General features: G+C 43.2%; 1 protein-coding gene and 1 long non-coding RNA gene across 2 annotated transcripts in view; both read left to right on the plus strand.

The window, feature by feature from the left end:
• Nucleotides 1-4922: 4922 nt before the first annotated feature.
• Nucleotides 4923-5898, plus strand: UBE2L5 (ubiquitin conjugating enzyme E2 L5). The gene has a single exon (XM_064361789.1). The coding sequence runs from the start codon at nt 5229-5231 to the stop codon at nt 5691-5693; it is 465 nt and encodes a 154-aa protein (XP_064217859.1). The 5' UTR covers nt 4923-5228; the 3' UTR covers nt 5694-5898.
• A 12590-nt stretch (nt 5899-18488) lies between these two features.
• Nucleotides 18489-20416, plus strand: part of LOC135268783 (uncharacterized) — a 30861-nt gene continuing 28933 nt past the window's right edge. The window contains exon 1 of the long non-coding RNA XR_010337130.1: nt 18489-19089. This is a non-coding gene — a long non-coding RNA (uncharacterized LOC135268783). The remainder of the gene's footprint in view (nt 19090-20416) is intronic.

A 20416-nucleotide genomic window follows, 5' to 3' on the forward strand; every position in this document is an offset into this window, starting at 1 on the left:
GAGTGCGGAAGCTGTTCTTCTCCTTTGATGGTCTTTGGTTTTACAGTGGAAAACTACAATTAAAAAAAAAAAAACATAGCCATGAAAATAAATGAGATTACAACCTGCCGGCTTCACTTCCTGGAGGCTTTTTGTTGTGTCTTGAAACTAGGATCTTTGCGGGTCATCCCTGTAAGTGCCTTTTTAATCCATTCACACGGATGCTTGTGCGTCTCTGCCGCGTTTAACATCGGTCAGCGGGTGACACTGCATTAATTTGCTCTAATGATGATTTCTGCTTTGCTAGGTTAGCATTGCCTCGCTTGATGACACTTAATAAATACACACACGTTGCAAAAATTAGGACACAGAGGGAGAGGCACCTTTTTAACTCTGCCATGAAATAGATAAGAAAATCTAAAGCGATGCCAATGTTGGGAGAGTGGTTTATTATTTAGACTGTGGAGGTATTAAAAACAACAACAAAACCTAATTAATTATTCCATAGCCATTCAACATATAGTAACATGATAAAATCATTAAATAATGGCGATGATAAAACTCAATTCGTTGTTCTAGACTTACTGTTTTAGAATGTTATCGTGTCACATATAGGAAATCACACATCATCTAGTTTTTGTGCATGTGTGTGAGACAGACAGATATGGGTAACTTCTGCCATAAACAGCAGGTTTAAGGCTTCAGTACAGAGAAGTCCCATCTAGAAAATCTCCAATACGATTACAGTAAAGCAGATACAATATAGAGTGTTATTAAACTGGAGGTTCTTCCCCCTGAGAGTTTACTCCGTTTTCCTTTAAAATAAACTGGGGCAGCCTGATGTAGTGACTTAACACCTGTAATCCTAGCACTTTGGGAGACCGAGGCGGAGGGGATCATTTGAGTCCAGGAGTTCAAGACCAGCCTGGGCAACATAGCGACATTCCGTCTCTAAAAAAATACAAGATTAGCCGGGCATGGTGGTGCACACCTGTAGTCCCAGCTACTAGGGAAGCTGAGGAAGGAGGATGGCATGATGAGACAGAGAACAAAGAAACAGGCCCTGGCTGATTCCTTGGCTGGTCCCGGCCAGCATGCTGAATGATCCTGCAGCTCCATTGGATGCGCTGCCTAAGAAGTGGAGGCTGCAGTGAGCTGAGATAGTGCCACTGCACTCCAGCCAGACCTTGTCTCAAAAAAATGAAATAAACTGAAAGGCCGGGGAATTATACATTTAAAATTGCCCAGTGCCCATTGAAAATCACTCAAAAACCAGAATGAGGCATCCTTATGGTGGGAAGGTAGGGTAATAGAAAGATGCAATTCCAATTTACAAAAATTGGGCCTTCAGGCCACATCTGATACACTTGTATAAAATCAAAAGATGATGCAATGCATATTTTCCTAAATTAAACCAGAAATAGTGGTAGGGATACACCTTCATGCCAACAGATGCACAGACAGTTTCTGATGGAAACCATTTTCACTAAACCATATCCCGGTTACTTTATGTAGCTTAATGCCCTGGGATTTGTCTGTTCCCAACCAGAGGGTGCATGCTGGAGCTCCATGGGCCTGAACTTATCTTCCAGACCTGTTTGTTTGGCCTGGGGGGTGTAGTTTAAACTTTTGAATTAGTTATGGATATTTCAAAATCATGGTGTTCCAGATGGAAAGCTGGACTTTGGGCTTCTCTGAAACATGAGAAGACACCCTGGGTGGGACTGTTGGCTGCAGCCAACAGCAGTGTTAGGTGTGGGGATGACAGTCTCCACCTCTCCAGCTGTCTTCCCCCACCTCTGCCTTCACTCTGTTAAGGCACTTGTCCACTCTGCACATGTGAATTTTCTAGTCCGGATTCAGACAAACCACTGTACCCAGTGCTTGGACTTACTAGGATTTTTAAAGTCATAGATGACTCTGACACTCTAGGATCTAGAATTATGTAATGTTATAACCTCAACTCTCAATTTCCAGAGATTCATTTAGGCAGATTCAGCCAACAGAGGCTGACTGTACATTTCCTGAAGACAGGCACAGCATAATGTCCTGGTTTCCTGGATTCTGCATTTCCCTAAGGTGCCGTGAGATGTAGGAGAGTCTCTGAAATTAAGCTCAGGAATTTGGATCCCAGTAGTTACTTGCCATGCAGTGTTAAGCAAGTCATATACTATCCCTGAGCTCGTTTTCTCCAACACAGATAGTTATAATCAAACTACCTCATATTAAATTACTATATGTGTCTGCTGAGAGTTTACAGCAAATTTAAAAATAAATAAATGACTATATGTGAAAGTACCTTGAACAGTACCTGGCCCACAGTGCCCACCCAAAATAGTTGTTTCTCTTGCTCTTAGGATTTCAGTTTCTGGAGTGCAGTCAATCAGAGCTCACTGCAGCCTCAATCTCCTGAGCTCAATGATCTGCCCAGTCCAAGTAGCTAGGATTCCAGGTGTGTGTCACCTTGCCCACCTAATTTTTATTTTTTTATTTGTGGAGACCAGATCTCACTATGTTGCCCAGGCTGGGCAATCCTCCTACCCCAGCCTCCCAAAGTGCTAGGATTACAGGCATGAGCCACAGTGCCTAGTTCTTGGATACCTGATTTACATTCCAGTTTCTGTCCTCTCACTCAGGATTTTGATTCGAGAAGTCCCAACAGGGCCTGAGGGTTGACATTTTAATGTTTAATCCTGGGGAAGGAGTTCTCAGGCCACACTGTGACAGTGCTCATCCTGGATTGGCCACAGTTGTTCAGGTAGATGAGACAGAGAACAAGGAAATAGGCCCTGGCTGATTCCCTGGCTGGTCCCGGCCAGCATGCTGATCGTGCAGCTCCATTGCATGCACTGCCTGGATCCCAATTGTCTACTTATCAATTCATGGACATTTATTGAGCACCTACTAGAAACACAGTGAGGCAGGTGCTTGGCATTCAAAGGTAGGTGAAGTGGTTTCTGTTCTCAGGGTGCTTGGGAATGGAATACAAAGCCCAGGGCCTGGCATTGGGTTCCAGTCCCTGCCTTTCCTATGACTCACCATTTAATACCATCTCTAATGCCTTCTTCCCAAAGACAGTTGCTCCTCCCCACCCAGCGCCATGCATTCTCATCCCTTATTACTGAGTCTTAGATAACAGTTACTTTTGCATTACATGCCAACACTTAGCATAGTACTGTTTAGGTGTTCATCACATAACCTGTGGGACTTAATTTTCTGTGACAAATCTATCTTCTGAAACTTCAGCTTATGTTTATTCACTCATCAAATATTTATGGCCCGGGCCTGGTGGCTCATGCCTGTAATCCCAGCACTTTGGGAGGCCCAGGTGGGCAGATTACCTGAGGTCAGAAGTTCGAGACCAGCCTGGCCAAAATGGTGAAACCCAGTCTCTGCTAAAAATTAAAAAATTAGCTGGGTGTGGTGGCGCATGCCTGTAATCCCAGCTACCCTGGAGGCTGAGGCAGGAGAATAGCTTAAACCTGGGAGGCGGAGGCTGCAGTGAGCCAAGATCATGCCACTGCACTCCAGCCTGGATGAGAAGAGGGAAACTTTGTCTCAAAAAAAAAAAAAAAAGTATGGATTCGAGTCAAGGCTTACACAAAAGTGAGGGGTGGCAAGGGGGAATGTATGGAGCACCTTCTATAAGCCAGACACTGGCCCGGAAGCTGGGGATACAGCAGTGGAGAAAACTACAATTCCTGCCCACGTGGAGCTTTTAGTTGGGGAATACAGGCCATATAAACATACTATTTTGAATTCTCACCTGTTCAGTTGTTTTCTGTATCCTGACATCTGCTGCAATCTTATTTGCTCTCTGACTCCCACCTTATTTTCCTGCCAGATGGACTTCTTTTCTAACCCTGGTCTACACAGCCTATGCTCAGGTGGTGATTTTATCTGTAGCTAGAAGAGAACTCTCTGCTTATCCTGTTACATTTTGATTCACAATGTCTGTGTTTCTTCCAGGCTTTGATCAAGATCAACCACTCATTTCCAAAATTCAGAAGCTTCCACAAGAAGGTAACTTTTCAAAATGCAACTTGTATATTCTCTTCTTACAGAATATTGCAGAGAAGGCTTATTGAAGCCAAGTGACTGCTGTCCCATTTTTTGTTCTTCTAATACCGCTTTTCTTTTTAAGCTCCTTAGTTCTTATGCCAAATATAAAAATAATTCTGACTACTTTGTATTCATATTCCATAACTTATTTTGAGTAGTACCATTAATAATTTATTGTAAAAGATCATCTTACCTTTAAATATGTGATTTTTAAATAAGTTTTGCTGCCTTCTTACTGAACTTTTCATGTCGTTCTGGGTATAATACTTGTTCTACAGAAATTCAAGTCCAATTTTATAATTAAAATGACAGGTTTCAGTATATTAAATCGTCTACAAAGTGAGTTATATCTGAAAATTCAAGTAAACAAGTATACGCTTGTACTCTAATGTGATAATTTTTTGTGAAAATGCCTCAAAGTATATTATTTCTATCCCTTTGCATGAGTATTTTTGTGTATTTAACCTCTATTCATTATCATCTTTGGCTCTCAGTTGATACATTTTATCATTTCCCATGTCTGAATTACTTCCTGTTGAAAACATGAACTGGATTAACAGAAATTCTTCAGGAAAAATATTCAAACACCAAGGATCTCACTTTGTGCTGTGAAATGCAAGATGAGCAATCTGATCTAAATATAATATCAGTCTTCAGTCAGGCAACAGGTGAATATGCAGGTAGAATTATAATGTAAGGCCGGGCGCAGTGGCTCATATCTGTAATCCCAGCACTTTGGGAGGCCGACGTGGGCGGATGACTTGAGGTCAGGAATTGGAGACTAGCCTGGCCAACATGGTGAAACCCTGTCTCTACTAAAAATACAAAAAAAAAAAAAAAAAAAAAAAAAAAAAAAAAAGCTGGGCATGGTGGGGTGTGCCTGTAATCCAGCTACTTGGGAGGCTGAGGCAAGAGAATTGCTTGAACCCAGGAGACAGAGGTTGCAGTGTGCCGAAATGGTGCCAGTGCACTCCAGCCTGGGCAACAGAGACTCCGGCTCAAAAACAAAAACAAAAATTATCATGTGTAGGATTGTGGATGATCACTCTAACCAATGGCTAAGTTGCTTTGCTCAGCGAAAGTTCAAACTGCCACATCAGAATTTTATTTGAGTGTATTCATATGCACCTGTTAAAAGTGGCCGTTACCCCGATGCATTCTGGGAAAGGAGCAGCACCAAATCCAAGATGGCGGCCAGCATCAGGCTGATGAAGGAGCTTCAAGAAATCCGCAGCTGTAGAATGGAAAACTTCCGTAACATCCAGGTTGATGAAGCTAATTTATTTATTTGGCAAGGGCTTATTGTTCCTGACAACCCTCCGTATGATAAGGGGGCTTTCAGAATCGAAATCAACTTTCCAGCCGAGTACCCATTCAGACCACCGAGGATCACATTTAAAACAAAGATCTATCACCCGAACATCGACGAAAAGGGGCAGGTCTGTCTGCCAGTAATTAGCGCTGAAAACTGGAAGCCAGCAACCAAAACCAACCAAGTAATCCAGTCCCTCGTAGCACTGGTGAATGACCCCGAGCCTGAGCACCCGCTTCGGCCTGACCTAGCTGAGGAATACTCTAAGGACCGTGAAAATTTCTGTAAGAATGCTGAACAGTTTACAAGGAAATACGGGGAAAAGCGACCTGTGGACTAAAATCTGCCACGATTGGTTCCAGCAAGTGTGAGCAGAGACCCTGTGCAGTGCATTTAGAACACCCCTTAAAGCAGGACTCTAGAAATTCATACATGCCACCGCCTGGCTTTCCCTTGTGGCAGTTGCTAACTTTCTACAGTTTTGTTAATCAAAAGTGGTCTAGGTAACCTGTAAAGAAAAGATTAAAAATTTAAGATGAAAAGAGTTTGTATGCTCTATTCCTTGCTTTTTTTCTTTTTTCTTTTTTTTTGGTGGGTGGAGATGAGAGATCAGATGACAGTGGCCATAGGAATTGGTATTGGTTGTGGGAAGTCCATTTCTGTTTTAATTGATGTTTCCGGTTAAACAGATTTGGATTGAAATAGCTGCGGGCAGGGCGCCATGGCTCACGCCTGTAACCCCAGCACTTTGGGAGGCTGAGGCAGGTGGATCACCTGAGGTCAGGAGTTCAAGACCAGCCCGGCCAACATGGTGAAACCCCTTCTCTACTAAAAATAAAAAATAAATAAATAAAATTAGTCGGGTGTGGTAACAGGCACCTGTAATCCCAGCTACTCAGGAGGCTGAGGCAGGATAATTCCTTGAACCCTGGAGGCGGAAGCTGCAGTGAGCCGAGATTGCACCATTGCACTCCAGCCTGGGCAACAAGAGCAAACTCCTTCCCTGCTCCCCACCTCCAATAGATTTAAATACCTGGAGTGCACACCATAATTGGGGCGTCTTTAGGCTGAAACAGAGACAACAGAAGGTGAGGTGCTTTGGAGGGACTCAGATGGCATTAGTAAAGGGTATGAAACAAATGCAGATTTCACAGACAAAAAAGTAGCTTTGCCACCTCTCATTTTTGCTGGGCTGCTCTGGAGTGCTGCATCTTTTATTGTGCCTAGGCTGTCATCCTTAATGACATTTTCATATTCTCCATCCGCCATCCCCCACCGCTTCTCCACTAAGGTCTTTTTGACAAGCTGCACTTTCCTGCTTTAGTAATTGGTGATAAGATTTGTCCTGCAGAACATACACATAGAGGATTGTTCACTCTCCTCCTTTTATGAAATAATTTTAGAAATTGAGCTGTTAAAGGTTGTGTTTGAACACATTTTTTGGAACAAGAACTTTAATTAAAGGATCAAAAAGCCCAAGCTCTTGCTTTTGACTAACTGAAGCCAGTGTCTGTAATTTCTCATATCTAAAATCTATAGAAACTAGTGTGATTCCAGGGATGCAGGAGGTCCCTTGGATGTCTGAACAGAAGGGCGTGGGAGGGAGAGTGGCACCCCTGCAGTCTTGCTCTGCTGGTGTAGGGGGAGCTGCCCACCCCCACGCCACCCTGCACTGCAGGCTCCGGAGTCAACAGATTAAGCATTTTATAAATTGTATTTTAGATACATATTTTAAACTTGTCAAAAAGAGAAATCTATAGAAATTTTTATCAGCCTGGCTTCTTTTCCCTTCAACTTGTAACGAAAGTTTGCCTTCTTGACTTCTCTTTGTCATGTGCACTAGGAGTAGCTCATGTGAATATCGTCAGCGAAGGGAAACCCACACATCTCAATAAGCAACGAGAAATCACCATGGTAAGATTCCAGGGATTTTCTTCGCTGGGCATTGTCGTAGCCAGTGTCTTCATGGAAGACATATTTTCATTTCATTACTATATTTGATGCCTAAGCACTTAATATTATCAGTTTATGACGACTAAACTTTAGAGGATCTTAGAATTTAACTGGCTCTAGAAAGTGGCAGAGAAACCTACACTTGATTCCATGTCCTAACCCATAAGACATAAGCGATGCATGCTGAGGAGGGAAGGTGAGTCACTCTCCTCCTGCTAGTCTGGGGGAATGTGTGTGAGTCATTTTGTACTTCTTTTTTTCTTTATTTTATTTTATTTTTAGCATAATAAAGTACCAAGCAAAGAGTTGTCTTGTTTTTGTTTTGGAGAGTGAGGGCTACTGGTGAGGGTAGATTCCTGAACTACCCCAGAGAACGCAGTCAGGAACTTTCCAGCAGGCTCAGAGAGGAGCCATCAGCTGGAAGGAGAGAGGAAAGGATTAGGAGAGGGAACTAGGATTGCTTAACATGCAAAGGGTAAAATAGAGGCAGAGAGAATTTTTGTGTCCCAACAGGAGCAGGAAAACTGAGAAGATGCCAACCAACTTCTAAGATTATTTTATTGATTCAGAGAAAATACAAAATTCAACCACAGCTAAACATTAAAATGGGAAACTTTTCATTTAGAACCAAGAGTTACCATGAGTTGTTTAATAACATGAGCTGCCCTAAAGGTTACCGGTATCCTAAACTGCTGGAGTGTGGAAGTGTTTATTAAATTGCCTTCTCTAGCTAACATTTTTCTACAATACAAGCATCTAGGAAAAGACTGAAAAAGTGGCGACCCAGATATTTGCAAAGCCAGCTTTCACCCAAATATGAGAAAATTTTTAAATGTCAGGTAGGCGATGATGTTGGTCTTGCTCCTCCAGGGCGTTTATCTTGCAGGGACACTGTCGGGGTGCATGTGGGGTGGTCATGAGGACACAGACTTGTGCCATGAAATCAACTTGAAAAGCTTGAGCTCACTTTCAAAAACACTTCTCAAGCATGATAATAACCAACTATAGATTTATTTTGAGGGAATAATCTTTTACAAGCTTTTACGTTCACTGTGTTGACTTGTGGTAACTAGTGAAAACTGGGTGATTTCCCCCCTTAATCTAGAGGTGGACCATTTGGAAACACAGCAGAAGAGACTTCCAAAATGAAGAAATGTCTCCTGCTGTTTGAAAAGTGAACCTTCTAATGGATGAAGAAACTGCCCAGGCAGGTATTCTGAGTCACTGGGTGATTCTCGACATGTCATTCGAACTTTCTCCAGCCTTAAGTGAAGTTAATGTTTTTCCTTCCACTGACTCATGATGGTGCCTTGGGGACAGAAGAAATGAATGTTAAAAATCCCAGTGCAAATTTCTAAAATGCCACAGGAAAAATCAGGTAAGAACCACTTTTGTGTGTCTGTGTGTGTGTGTGTGTGAAGTGTAGATGCTGTATAAAAGACACACGGCACACAGCCTTCTTGGCTCAGAGGCAAAAATATTCATCTTTCTATAATTCAAAACCAAAAGTGGAACACCACCACGGAAGGTTTTAAGAAGGGAAGCAGAATGTCCTTTTTAGACCAATGAGGTGAGTCATGTTCTTTTCTCATGTCTCTGGGAAAGATGTGATCAGCGTAAAGATGTTTTATTACTAATGCCTAGGTAAAGAGATCTCAGCATTCGTGTCTCAGAAACATGTCTTCAGATGCAGTTTCACCTCTCTGAAAATGAGCTCTCTTATGGGAAGGTTTGGTTACTAGTTTACTTATAGGCTTCCGAGGGTGCCCTGGCTGTGTTTTTGTCCATTCCCAACTGTTGCTCCTTCTTTAAAATATACATATGTCGTGCCTCTGCATGATCTCGTGACAGTACTGACCAGAATGCCTTTTCCTGCTAGTGGGCCACATGCATAAAATAGTTTCACAACACGCGGTTGTCGGAAGGGCCATCTCTGAAGCAGCATGTACACCAGCACTTAATGTTAGCATCTCTCACCACTTAGTGAACAAATTTAGTCACGAGTCAGACTGGGATTCTAATTTTTTTATTATTGATTTATTTTACAGACAGGGTCTCTGTTGCCCAGGCTGGAGTGCAGTGGCATGATCATAGCTCACTGTAACCTTGATCTTCTGCCTCAGCCTCCAGAATAGCTGGGACTACTACTGGTATACCACCATGGCTGGCTAATTTATTTTAAAAAATTTTTGTAGAGACAGGGTCTCACTGTATTGTCCAGGCTGGTCTCGAACTTCCAGCCTCAAGTGATCGTCCTGCCTCAGCCTCTCAAAGCACTGGGATTACAGATGTGAGCCACCATGCCCAGTGCAGGCTGAGATTCTAAAGACAGGCAGGCAAGGGCCTTTGTTAGAAGGAAATTGTCTAAAATTTCATAAGCAAACATATGTTTTTTCTTGTTGAGGACACCATACAACACACGTCTCCACTCATGCAGGACACTTGGAAATGGGCTTTGCCAGAGATATGTCCATAAGAAGTGATGTGCTAAGAAAGGTAGTTGACTGGCCTCAGTAGTGAGCAAGAGAAATAGGTCTACATTTCTGAACCACATAGAATACTGAGGAATTAGTGAGGTACAGAGACTCATGCCCAAGTCACCCACTACAGTTCAAAGGATATGCCTTTACACGTGGGGAGATACTATGCAGTGGCTATTAGAAAAGGACAGAAGAGTTTAAAAGGGTTTTTTGTTTTCTGGTTTTTTGTTTGGTTGGCTTTTTGGACTCACCGAAGTAGCCATTAGACCATCAAGTTTGAGAGACACACTTCAGAAAACACAAATGCGTGTAATCCCAGCACTTTGGGAAGCCAAGGTGGGTGGATCACTTGAGCTCAAGTTCAAGACCAGCCTGGGCAACATAGTAAGAACCCCATCTCTACAAAAAATACAAAAAGGTTTGCCAGCCGTGGTGGCTGCATGAGAGCCTAAGGTGAGAAGATTGCTTGAGCCCAGGAGGTTGAGGCTATAGCAGACCATGATTGTGCCACTATACCCCAGCCTGGATGACAGAGCAGAGCAAGACCTTGTCTCAAAAAAAAAAAAAGGAAGAAAGAAAAAAAAGCAGAAGAAAACACAAATGCCTGCTTCTGTATTAAGATACTCTTATTCCTATGAAAAGCTTGAATAACCAGAAATGTAATTTGTTTACTCTTTCCTTAAGTTGTCCAACAAACTTTATTGAGCACCTACAATGACCAAAAGCTGCACTTGGGCCTGGAGATGCAACTATAAAGGGGACCTATACCCTGCCTTTGAGGAGTCTCCAGCCCTTACTCCATTTTAGGCTCTGCATATGTAATTCAGGCTAGTCTGCACAAGTGGACCACCTACTTGGAACATGAGAGTCAGAGACAAGTGGTTTCTTGAACTCATCAATAACCAATTTCACTAAAAATGCTGTGCCTAGATATGAGAGAGAATTCATGCGACCTATTTCAAAAACCTCATTTAAAAGTATACTTGGTGGCCAGGCATGGTGGCTCACACCTGTAATCTCAGCACTTTGATTGGCTGAGGTGGGAGGATCACTTGAGGACAGGAGTTCAAGACCAACCTGGACAACATAGGAAAACCCCATTTCTAAAAAAAAAAAAAAAAAAATTATCAAGGCATAATGGTACTGCCTATAGTCTCAGCTATATACTCACAGGGCTAAGGCAGGAGCATCACCGGAGCCCAGGAATTCGAGGCTGCAGTGAGCTATGATGGCACCACTGCACTCCAGCGTAGGCAAAAGAGAGAGAGCTTGTTTCTGGGAAACAAAATAAAAACAACTCGGAAAACAAAAGTAAAGCAATGGACTTTTTAAATCTACAGTGAGGTAATATTCCTGAACACCCATATATTTTTCAATATCCATAATAGCAGAGCAGAACAGGTGAGGTTAAGGAGAGATGCTTGTTGGGGCTCCTTCTTTTCCGTCATTTTAGAATCAACCTCTCTTCTATGTATTTGAGAAGTAGTCAAGGCCATCACCCCCAAGAGGCCAAAGAGGCCAATCCAGCTGTAATGGATTCACACAGACTCACATAATCAGATAGACTTGGTGCTTTGTTTTGTTTTGTTCAAGATGGAGTCTCACTTTGTCGCCCAAGCTGGAGTGCAGTGGCATAATCTTGGCTCACTGCAACCTCCGCCTCCCCGGTTCAAGCAATTCTTGTGCCTCAGCCTGCTGAGTAGCTGGGATTACAAGCGTGAGCCACCACCCTCACCTAATTTTTGTATTTTTAGTAGAGATGAGGTTTCACCATTTTGGCCAGGCTGGTCTCAATCTACTGACCTCAAGTGATCCTCCCACCTCGGCCTCCCAAAGTGTTGGGATTGTAGGCATTAGCCACCATACCTGGCCAGACTTGGTTTTTAATGGGTAAAAAGGCTTACAGATAATACGGCTGGCCAGAGTCTGGATGGAGGCAAAAGTCCAGTTTTGGAATGACTGCTCTGACATGTCCCCTTTTACAGGCCTCAGGTTCCTCACTTGTGAAATGAGGGCATTATGCTGGATGATGTCTGAGGTCCCTTCTCACATTCCATTATTCCATGATAACAGTGGCATTCTGAAGCATATTTTGCTATTTTAATTCATTGATTAGGTATTTCATCAATGACCGAAGTTGCTTCAATGCTAAGATTATAACAATTTTGGTGAGGCTTCAAAGTTAATAATTAATGCAAATAAATGAGCCATTTCACACCTCTACTAGTATGCTCTCCTTTCAAACTCTCTGTATAGGAGAACAAATAAATAGCAAACAGCAATGAACTAATTCACAAGCAAAGATTATTTCTGGGAATTAGGAAAGACAGACTCTTTTCTGTTTATATATACCTATTCTGTATATAAATATGTGTTCACATTTATAAATATATCTATGTACCACTTTTCATTAAATAAAAATATTCCCACATAATAACATTATGATGCTAACACTTAATAATATTTATTGAGCACATACTGTGTGCTAAGCACTGCTAGGACTTCATAGACATTATCAATGATTACATATTTTCATTTATTTCTTCTAATTCCAGTTTTAATGCCACAGTTGATATCTCAAAATACGGATATTTACAAAATTTATTGTAAACATCTTATCTAGCAGGCACAACTGTTAGTCAGAGTGTAAGGAAATGACAGTTTCTAAAAAATACTCTCAATTTGTCTGAATTTTGATGAAGAACTTGAGTCCAAGAGTTAGAGACCAGGCTGGGCAACATGGTGAAATGCTGTCTCTACAAAAATTAGGTGTGGTGGCCTGTGTCTGTAGTCCTAGCTACTTGGGAGGCTAAGACAGGAGAATTGCTTGAGCACCGGAGGGCAAGGCTGCAGTGGGTGGTAATGGTGCCACTGCATGCCAGGCTGGGTAACAAAGTGAGACTCTATCTCAAAAAAAAAAAAGGCTGGGTGAGGTGGCTCACGCCTGTAATCCCAGCACTTTGGGAGGCCAAGGCGGGTGGATCATGGGGTCAAGAGATCAAGACCATCCTGGCCAACACGATGAAACCCCGTCTCTACTAAAAATACAAAAAATTTAGCCAGACATGGTGGCATGTGCCTGTGGTCCCAGCTACTCGGGAGGCTGAGGTGGAAGAATCGTTTGAACCCAGGAGGCAGAGGTTGCAGTGAGCCGAGATTGCGCCACTGCACTCCAGCCTGGTGACAGAGCAAGACTTTGTCTCAAAAAAAAAAAAAAAAAAAGGAAAAGAAAATAGTAGAAATGACTAACTGATGAACAGGTTAGTTCAAAAGACAGCTCCCAACTGCCCACTGGCCATAGCCCAATTAAAGTAACTTCCAGAAATAATTCTTCAAAAATACACCATCTGTGCAAAGGATTCTTTATTAATAATGTACATCAGGGTTTGGCAAACTATCTGTGGGCCAAATCCAGCCCGCCTCCAGTTTGGGTAACTAAAAGTTGCTCAGAGTACACCCAGGCTCGCTCTTTTTGGATTGCCAATGGCTGCTTCAAACTACAATGATTGAGCTGAGCAGTTGTGATAGAGATCCTACAACTCACAACACAGAAAACCTAAGGTGAAGATTGAAAACCTTACAGGAAAAGTTTGCTGACCCTTGACCTACATTTTATATGAGGATATAGTGTGTAATTTGACTGAAGTCCCATTAACTTGCTTTCTCCAATGGGAATGTAGCATGGTTGGGTACATTTATCCTGAAATAAGTGAGAGATCCAGGCCTCCCATGTGTCCTTCCCATTAGACACTCACCTAGGGCCTGGAATCTTCCTAGCTTGCTAAGGAAGCGGTAACCTCTGGTTACCAAGTAGAGTGATCAACTCCTCCTGGCTTTCCAGGTCTGTCATGGTTTAAAACAAAGTCTCACCTTCTGGGAAATCCCTCAGTCCTGGGCACACCAGGATGGTTGGTCACCCTGAGATATAAGGATAGATCACAGGGCCAGGGCAGACTGACTTGAGCTCAAATCCCACTTCTGCGACTTCACACCATGCAAACTTGGGCAAATTACTTAACTCCCCAAACCTCAGTTATCCTATCTATGAATTGGGACTGAGTCTATTTGATGAGTTGTAAGGATTAAAGGAGATTATGGGCCGGGCACAGTGGCTCATGCCTATAATCCCAACACTTTGGGAGGCCAAGGTGGGAGGATCGGATCACTTGAGGCTGGGAGTTCGAGACCAGCCTGGACAACATGATAAGACCTTGTCTCTACAAAAAAAGAAATAAAATTATGCACAGTAAAAGAGCTTACCTTGCACATAATAGGCATTGACTAAATACTAGTTCCCTTTCTATCTTTTTGACCATCATTAGCTAAATTTTTTAAAAACTCAATCTTTAGCCAAAACTTCTTTTTTCACAAAACTATCAGAAGGAGAAAATTAGGCCAGGCATGGTGGCTCACGCCTGTAATCCCAGCACTTTGGGAGGCCGAGGTGGACAAATCCCTTGAGGTAAGGAGTTTGAGGCCAGCCTGGCCAACATGGTGAAACCCCATCTCTACTAAAAATACAAAAAAATTAGCCAGGCATGGTGGTGCATACCTATAGTCCCAGCTGGAGGCTGAGGCACAAAAATCTCTTGAATCCAGGGGGGAGAGGTTGCAGTGAGCCGAGATCATGCCACTGCACTCCAGCCTGGTTGACAGAGTAAGATTCTGTTTCAAAAAAAAAAAAAGTAAATGTAATTAAAATAACATTCGTATGCTCCCCATGTTCTAACGATGTCATTTTTTTGCCCCTTATAAATACATACCTAATAAACAACTTATTCTACAATGCAGAAAATAAACCATACACATAGAATTGCCTGATTGATCTTTTGTATTTTAGAGTCTGGAGACAAGTGGTTGTTTAATTCTGTTTTGTCCAACTATGGATACACTGCAGAAAGGTTTGCTCTGCTCTACTAAAGTGGCGCCTGGTGCCCCAGGCCCATGGCCAGATGCTAAACTCTGGGCAACAAGGGCAAGGGCCTTTTTCTAATCTAGCAGTTCATGCCTCGAACGGAAAATGTTGACAGGAAGTTGATAGAGCCTGAGAGTGCTACCTCTCTTGTGATTCATCTAATGGATCAGTGTGACCCCAAGCACTAAGTTAACCAACAGGCTCATTAATTTTTAAAAGAGATTAGTAATAAACCAACAGTGGTACAAATCCAGTAGCAACCTACACACCTTCAAAAGTCCCCAGCATGAGATCGAAGGACAAAGCAGCCTAGCTGGTCCCCAACAACTTCAATTTCCTTTAGACTGTAGCTATATGAGTTTGAAGAATCAAGTTTTTACTGGATAAACTGATCAAAGAAATCTAAAACTACCAGCATTTTAATGGAATATCCAGTTTCTTAGTAACTCTTTGGAATAGAATTAAATAATGCATACCTAATGTATCATAATGGTTCAAAATACCCACAATCATAGCTGATTCCCAGTGAATTTAATTTACTTGAGCTTGTGGCCATATGGTTTTAAGGAATCAAACATTTTGCTTAATTAATTAGTCAAATCAGCCAAAACTTATAAATTCAGTGAAAAAAAAATAATTGTTTGGCTAATTTGAGTGGCTAACGCAGCAAAGTGAGTCAAATTATTAGCTCGAAATACATACTGCCTTAATTTGATCTAAACTATGAACATCTGCTCTTGTCCTTTTGGTTAGGATGTTGCCAAAAAGCATTAGTTTCCCAACTTGGCTGAGCATTAAGAATGAATCACCAGGAATGCTTTTAAAACTTCCAGAGCACAAGCCACACGCCAGACCAAACCAATCAGAATCCCTTGAGGCCAGGAGTTCGAGACCATCCTGGACAACATGGCAAGACCTTGTTGGATGGTTCCAATGTTTACAATCCCCTGGATGGTTCCAATGTTTACAATTCAAGGAATTCCTTGAGGTCAGGAATTCAAGACCAGCATGGGCAACATAGTGAGACCCCATCTCAAAAAAAAAAAAAAAAAAAAAAAGCAATAGCTAACAATTTATTAAGCTGTTACCAAATGCCAAGCATAATGGCAGGCATTTTCCATGGAATATTTTATTAAATTCTCACACATACCAGTGAAACTTTATAAAGTCAGTATGATTATTATGCCCATTTGACAAATGGAGAAATGGAGGCACAGGAAGTCGGGTACTTGCCCAAGGATACCCATACTAGCAAGTGGTCAAGTGAGAGTCGTCACAAATGCAGTGACTCCAAAGCTTTAACTTGGATTATTTTTTTTAAACTAGTGACTTAAAACTCAGTGCTTCTTTAGGTCTTTGTACTTCGTTATCTTATCTCTAAAGGCCATTGGTTTATTTCACTTTTCTTTGTTTCTGGATGCCAAGGCCTCTCCAAATAGTTAACGAAAGCAATTTCTCACGCCCCTGGGAAAGAGGTCGGCCTGGCTTTATGGATATGATAGGCAGAGGACTTAATATTCTACATTAAGATCCTCTCTCTCAAGGGAATTTCTGGCAGACTTAAAGCACTCACAGGCAGCAGAAAGGAAACCCGAAACACACATCCACCTGGAGGACACACATGTTTGCTGAGGTGAGTTTCAAATTTAATTGAAAAAGAAGAATATAGTTGTGCTTCTCATTTACTGCAGATCTTGTTTCATAAAATCTTCAGTGTTGACCTGTCAACTTGTATGGGTTGTTTAAAAACGTCGTATTTTTTGTTTTTGTTTTTTTTTAGGCAGATCGTTTAAGTATCATGTGTTACTGAATACCAGCTGAGTTCTTCTGTTGTTTTGAGACAGTCTCACTCTGCTGCCCAGTGCAGTGGCCCGATCATAGCTCATTGCACCCTTGACCTCCTGAGCTCAAACAATCCTCCCACCTCAGCCTCCTGAGTTGCTAGGACTACAGGCATGCACCATGATGCCCAGCTATTTTTCAAAATAAATTTTTGTAGAGATGGGTATCTCACTTTCTTGCCCAGGCTGGTCTCAAACTCCTAACCTCAAGCACTCCTCCTACCTCAGCCCCCCAAGGTTCTGGAATGGCAGGTGTGAACCATGGCATCTGGCCCACCAGCTAAATTCTTAACATTTAAATTAAAATTTTTTGTTGCAGAACAAAACTGAAAAGAAGAAAGATGAAAATACAACGCAATGTCACGGTCATTTGCCCCAGTTTCCTGTGTACAGCTCTGCTGCTGTACACTTATTTCTTAATCATGTTTTGCCTCCCTTTTTCACATGAAGAGCTGAGAGAGGAGCTAAAACTGCCCTGAGAAGCTCCCCCAGGACCTTGGCCGACCATCAGAGCGGAATGGGGCCTACCTCAGCAGTCTAGTTTCTTCATTCAGCCCTCTCACCTCAGGAGAGCAGTTTGTCTCGCTCCGAGGAAGGAATGGCCGCTCTGTCACATACCCTGTCAGGCCACGAGACTGGGCCTACAGTGTGTGCTCAGGGTTCCAGTTTCCACAGCTTTGAGAGGGCCCAGAACTCCTTTCCACGCCAGGCTGAACCCCAAGGAAGCGATCCATGTCCTTGTGGAAAAGTAGGCCCCAAAGGGCCAAGCATCGACCCTGTCAGTGCTGCTGGAGAGCCGCCTGTGCCCTGCAGAACTCACACCCATGCAAGGGTTTACCCACTCAGCAAATGCCGGACACCCTCAGGAAGAACAAGACACCCTCCCCTTCAGCTTCCCTCCTGTCACCTTTCCACTTCCCTTTGGGGAAGATGTGCCTGGGGTTACACACGGGCCAGGGCCCCCATCCCTGTTCCCCTTGTGTGTGACAGAGCAAGGGGATGTGTTTTAAATACCTTTTAGGCTAGATTTCCTTTTTTTTTTTTTGAGACAGAGTCTTACTCTGTCACCCAGGCTGGAGTGCAGTGCCATGATAACAGCTCACTGCAACCTCCACCCCGTCAGTTCAAGTGATTCTCCTGCCTTAGCCTCCCAAGTAACTGGGATTACAGGCGTGCACCACCACACCCAGCTAATTTTTGTGTTTTTAGTAGAGATGTTGGCTAGGCTGGTCTCAAACTCCTGACCTCAGGTGATCTGCCCTCGTCGGCCTCCCAAAGTTCTGGGATTACACGCGTGAGCCACCGTGCCTGGCCTAGGCTTCCTTCTTTAAAGACAAATTGCCAGTGGGACTCTGTAAGTAATCCTCATATTTTAGCATTGAGGAGCGTGGTTAGAGGAGGTGAGTCTTGTGTACGTAGCAGAGAACACAGGAGGGAAAAACGGTCAGGAGAGACCGAGAAAGGACTGAGAAACTAGAAGGAAAAGGCCAGGCTCCAGGAGCGCAGAGTCTGGAGGGATTCCTGCTTCCCCATGTCTCCGCTCTGTACAAGCGGTGCAGTCACTCCTTCACCTCAGTGTCCCTGTTTGTGCAAATGAGGTGATTATTGGTGCCGACCTACTTTCCAGGCAGTTGTGAAGAAAAGTGGCAAACACTGAAGGGCGCACCCTCTCCTTCCCCACCCGCCCTGCCTCCCCACGTGTGCACCCATACGGAAATAAAAGCCGTAATTTGCACTGGCGAGTCCGCCCGCCTCGTCGGGGGTTCCGCTGAGCTGCTCACAAGGGCGTGCGGAGGCCCGCGGCCGGCCCTGGCCCCTGGCTGGCTTCCCGGGCGGCTACCTCCAGCTGCAGCTGTCGGTGCTATTTGCAGCAATCCACATCCTGAGAGCTGGACGCTGAGGCCCGCTCCCTGGAGGGCGTGAGTAAAATGCTGCAGCAGGGCGTTGAGGAGGAGATTACCAGGAAAACTGGGAGCCGGCTCAGGCTCGCTCTGGAGCAGGGAGAGGCCTGGGAAGTTGCAAAGCGCTGACCTGCAGGGTCTTAAGGAACTGTCGGCCTGGGCTGCCCCGGTGGGTCATTGAACGATAATCAGCCACCAGTCCTCCTCTAAGCCAACCCAAATAGAGTCACCAGGCAGAATGACGAATACAGTTTGAAAGAGAGCGAACTTCCTCCCATTCTGTCCTTGGAAAGACCTTTCCAGACTCTGGAACCCACCCCTGACACATCACCCTGTTTTGTTACCCTTGTGGGCCTGCGCAGCACCCGAAATGATCTGTCTTAGGTATGTGTGTGCTCGCTCATTTTTTTGTCTTCTCCGTGAAAATATAAGCTCCTAGAAACTTCGTGAGGGAGGTCGCGGGTCCGCTGGGTTTACCTCTGCACCTCCAGGGCCAGAGCACAACGCCCAGCTCGTTTGTAAATGAATGAAGGAGTCCCGTACTAGCAGGCTGCCTACTCATCAATCAAGTAGTTGTTGGGTTTCTCAGTTTTATCTTTGAAGATGTTATCTGCTACCTACGGGGAGGAACTGGATCTATCTGAGGGTAAGGAAATCATCCTCCCTGGGTTTATGTATTTTCCAACCCATCGCGTCGGGTCTGACAAAATATGAGTGGTCTTCACTGTTTCTTTTGATGATGTCTGCCACTTATCACTATTTAATGTAATCTTAATCTCATGTCATTTAAAGAAAGTAAAATTAGGGGCGAGGCACGGCGGCTCACGCCTGTAATACCAGCTACTCCGGAGGCTGAGGCAGGAGAATGGCTTGAACCCAGGAGGCGGAGGTTGCGGTGAGCCGAGACTGCGCCATTGCACTCCGGCCTGGGCAACAAGAGCAAAACTCCATCTCAAAAAAAAAAGAAGAGGAAAAGAAAGAAAATAAAATTATAGGGTAACTAGATAGTTAGTCATAAAACCTGAAGCATAATAATTTAGAAGATTTTCACCTATAAAGTAAGTTTGAGACTCAGTTCAATTCAACACATTTGACTTTTGGACAGATCCAATGTAGTCTGTTGTATTTAGAAAGAATTCAGACCTTTATAAGGAAGATTTTATGACATTAATGAAATGTATGTGTTAATGGAACTGAAGGACTTCACTCTGAAAGCAAGTGTTCACTAAAACCTAAATATTTTAAGAGGAAAATTAGTTGAAAATTTAAAAGCTTGTCAAAAGTGACAGTCTTTCTTCTCTTCTCTTCTCTTCTCTTTTCTTTTCTCTCCTTTTCTTTTCCTTTTTTAGCAATGGGGTCTCACTATGTTGCCCAGGCTGGAGTACAGTGGCTATTCACAGGCACAATCATTGTACACTACAGCCTGGAACTCCTGAGCTCAAGCAATCCTTCTGCCTCAGCCTCCCAAGTAGCTGGGACTACAGACACACACTACCACCCTCAGCAAAAGTGGCAGTCATTTCTAATACAGACATCCACACCTGGACATACTGTGAAAATTATATTCATTGGACATGTTAGTGTCCATTCTTTCCAAGATCTGAGTTCATAACGCTTTCTTCTATAATCGTAATGAAATGTCACCATTTCCTGCTAGCATTATACCAAAGTCCTCTAGGCAACTGGGTAGTAGGGTATGCCAACCTAGGTTTTTAGAGATGACTTGTATGCTGTTTGCTATTAGAACCAACATGTTAGAATTTGTAATTTGTCACAGAATGGAAAACTAGTTCACTCAAGAAGCATTTATTTATGAGCACCTACACAGCAGTCAAAAGAATTCTGAACCTTCTGGAACTGACGAACTTACTAGAGAAATAAATGTTACCACATCGATTGAACAGTCACAAACAGTTATGCAATTTGAGTTGTGTTTTGACTCCTTCCCTCCTATCTTTTTTTTTTTTTGGTGG

This window comes from Aotus nancymaae, unplaced genomic scaffold (assembly GCF_030222135.1).
Source record: "Aotus nancymaae isolate 86718 unplaced genomic scaffold, 86718_ANA_hifiasm-v0.15.2.pri h1tg000043l, whole genome shotgun sequence".
NCBI classification, from domain to species: Eukaryota; Metazoa; Chordata; class Mammalia; order Primates; family Aotidae; genus Aotus; species Aotus nancymaae.

What these genes read in the sequence shown, in the direction of transcription:
- UBE2L5 (XM_064361789.1), top strand. Translation starts at nt 5,229, where the DNA reads ATGGCGGCCAGCATCAGGCTGATGAAGGAGCTTCAAGAAATCCGCAGC.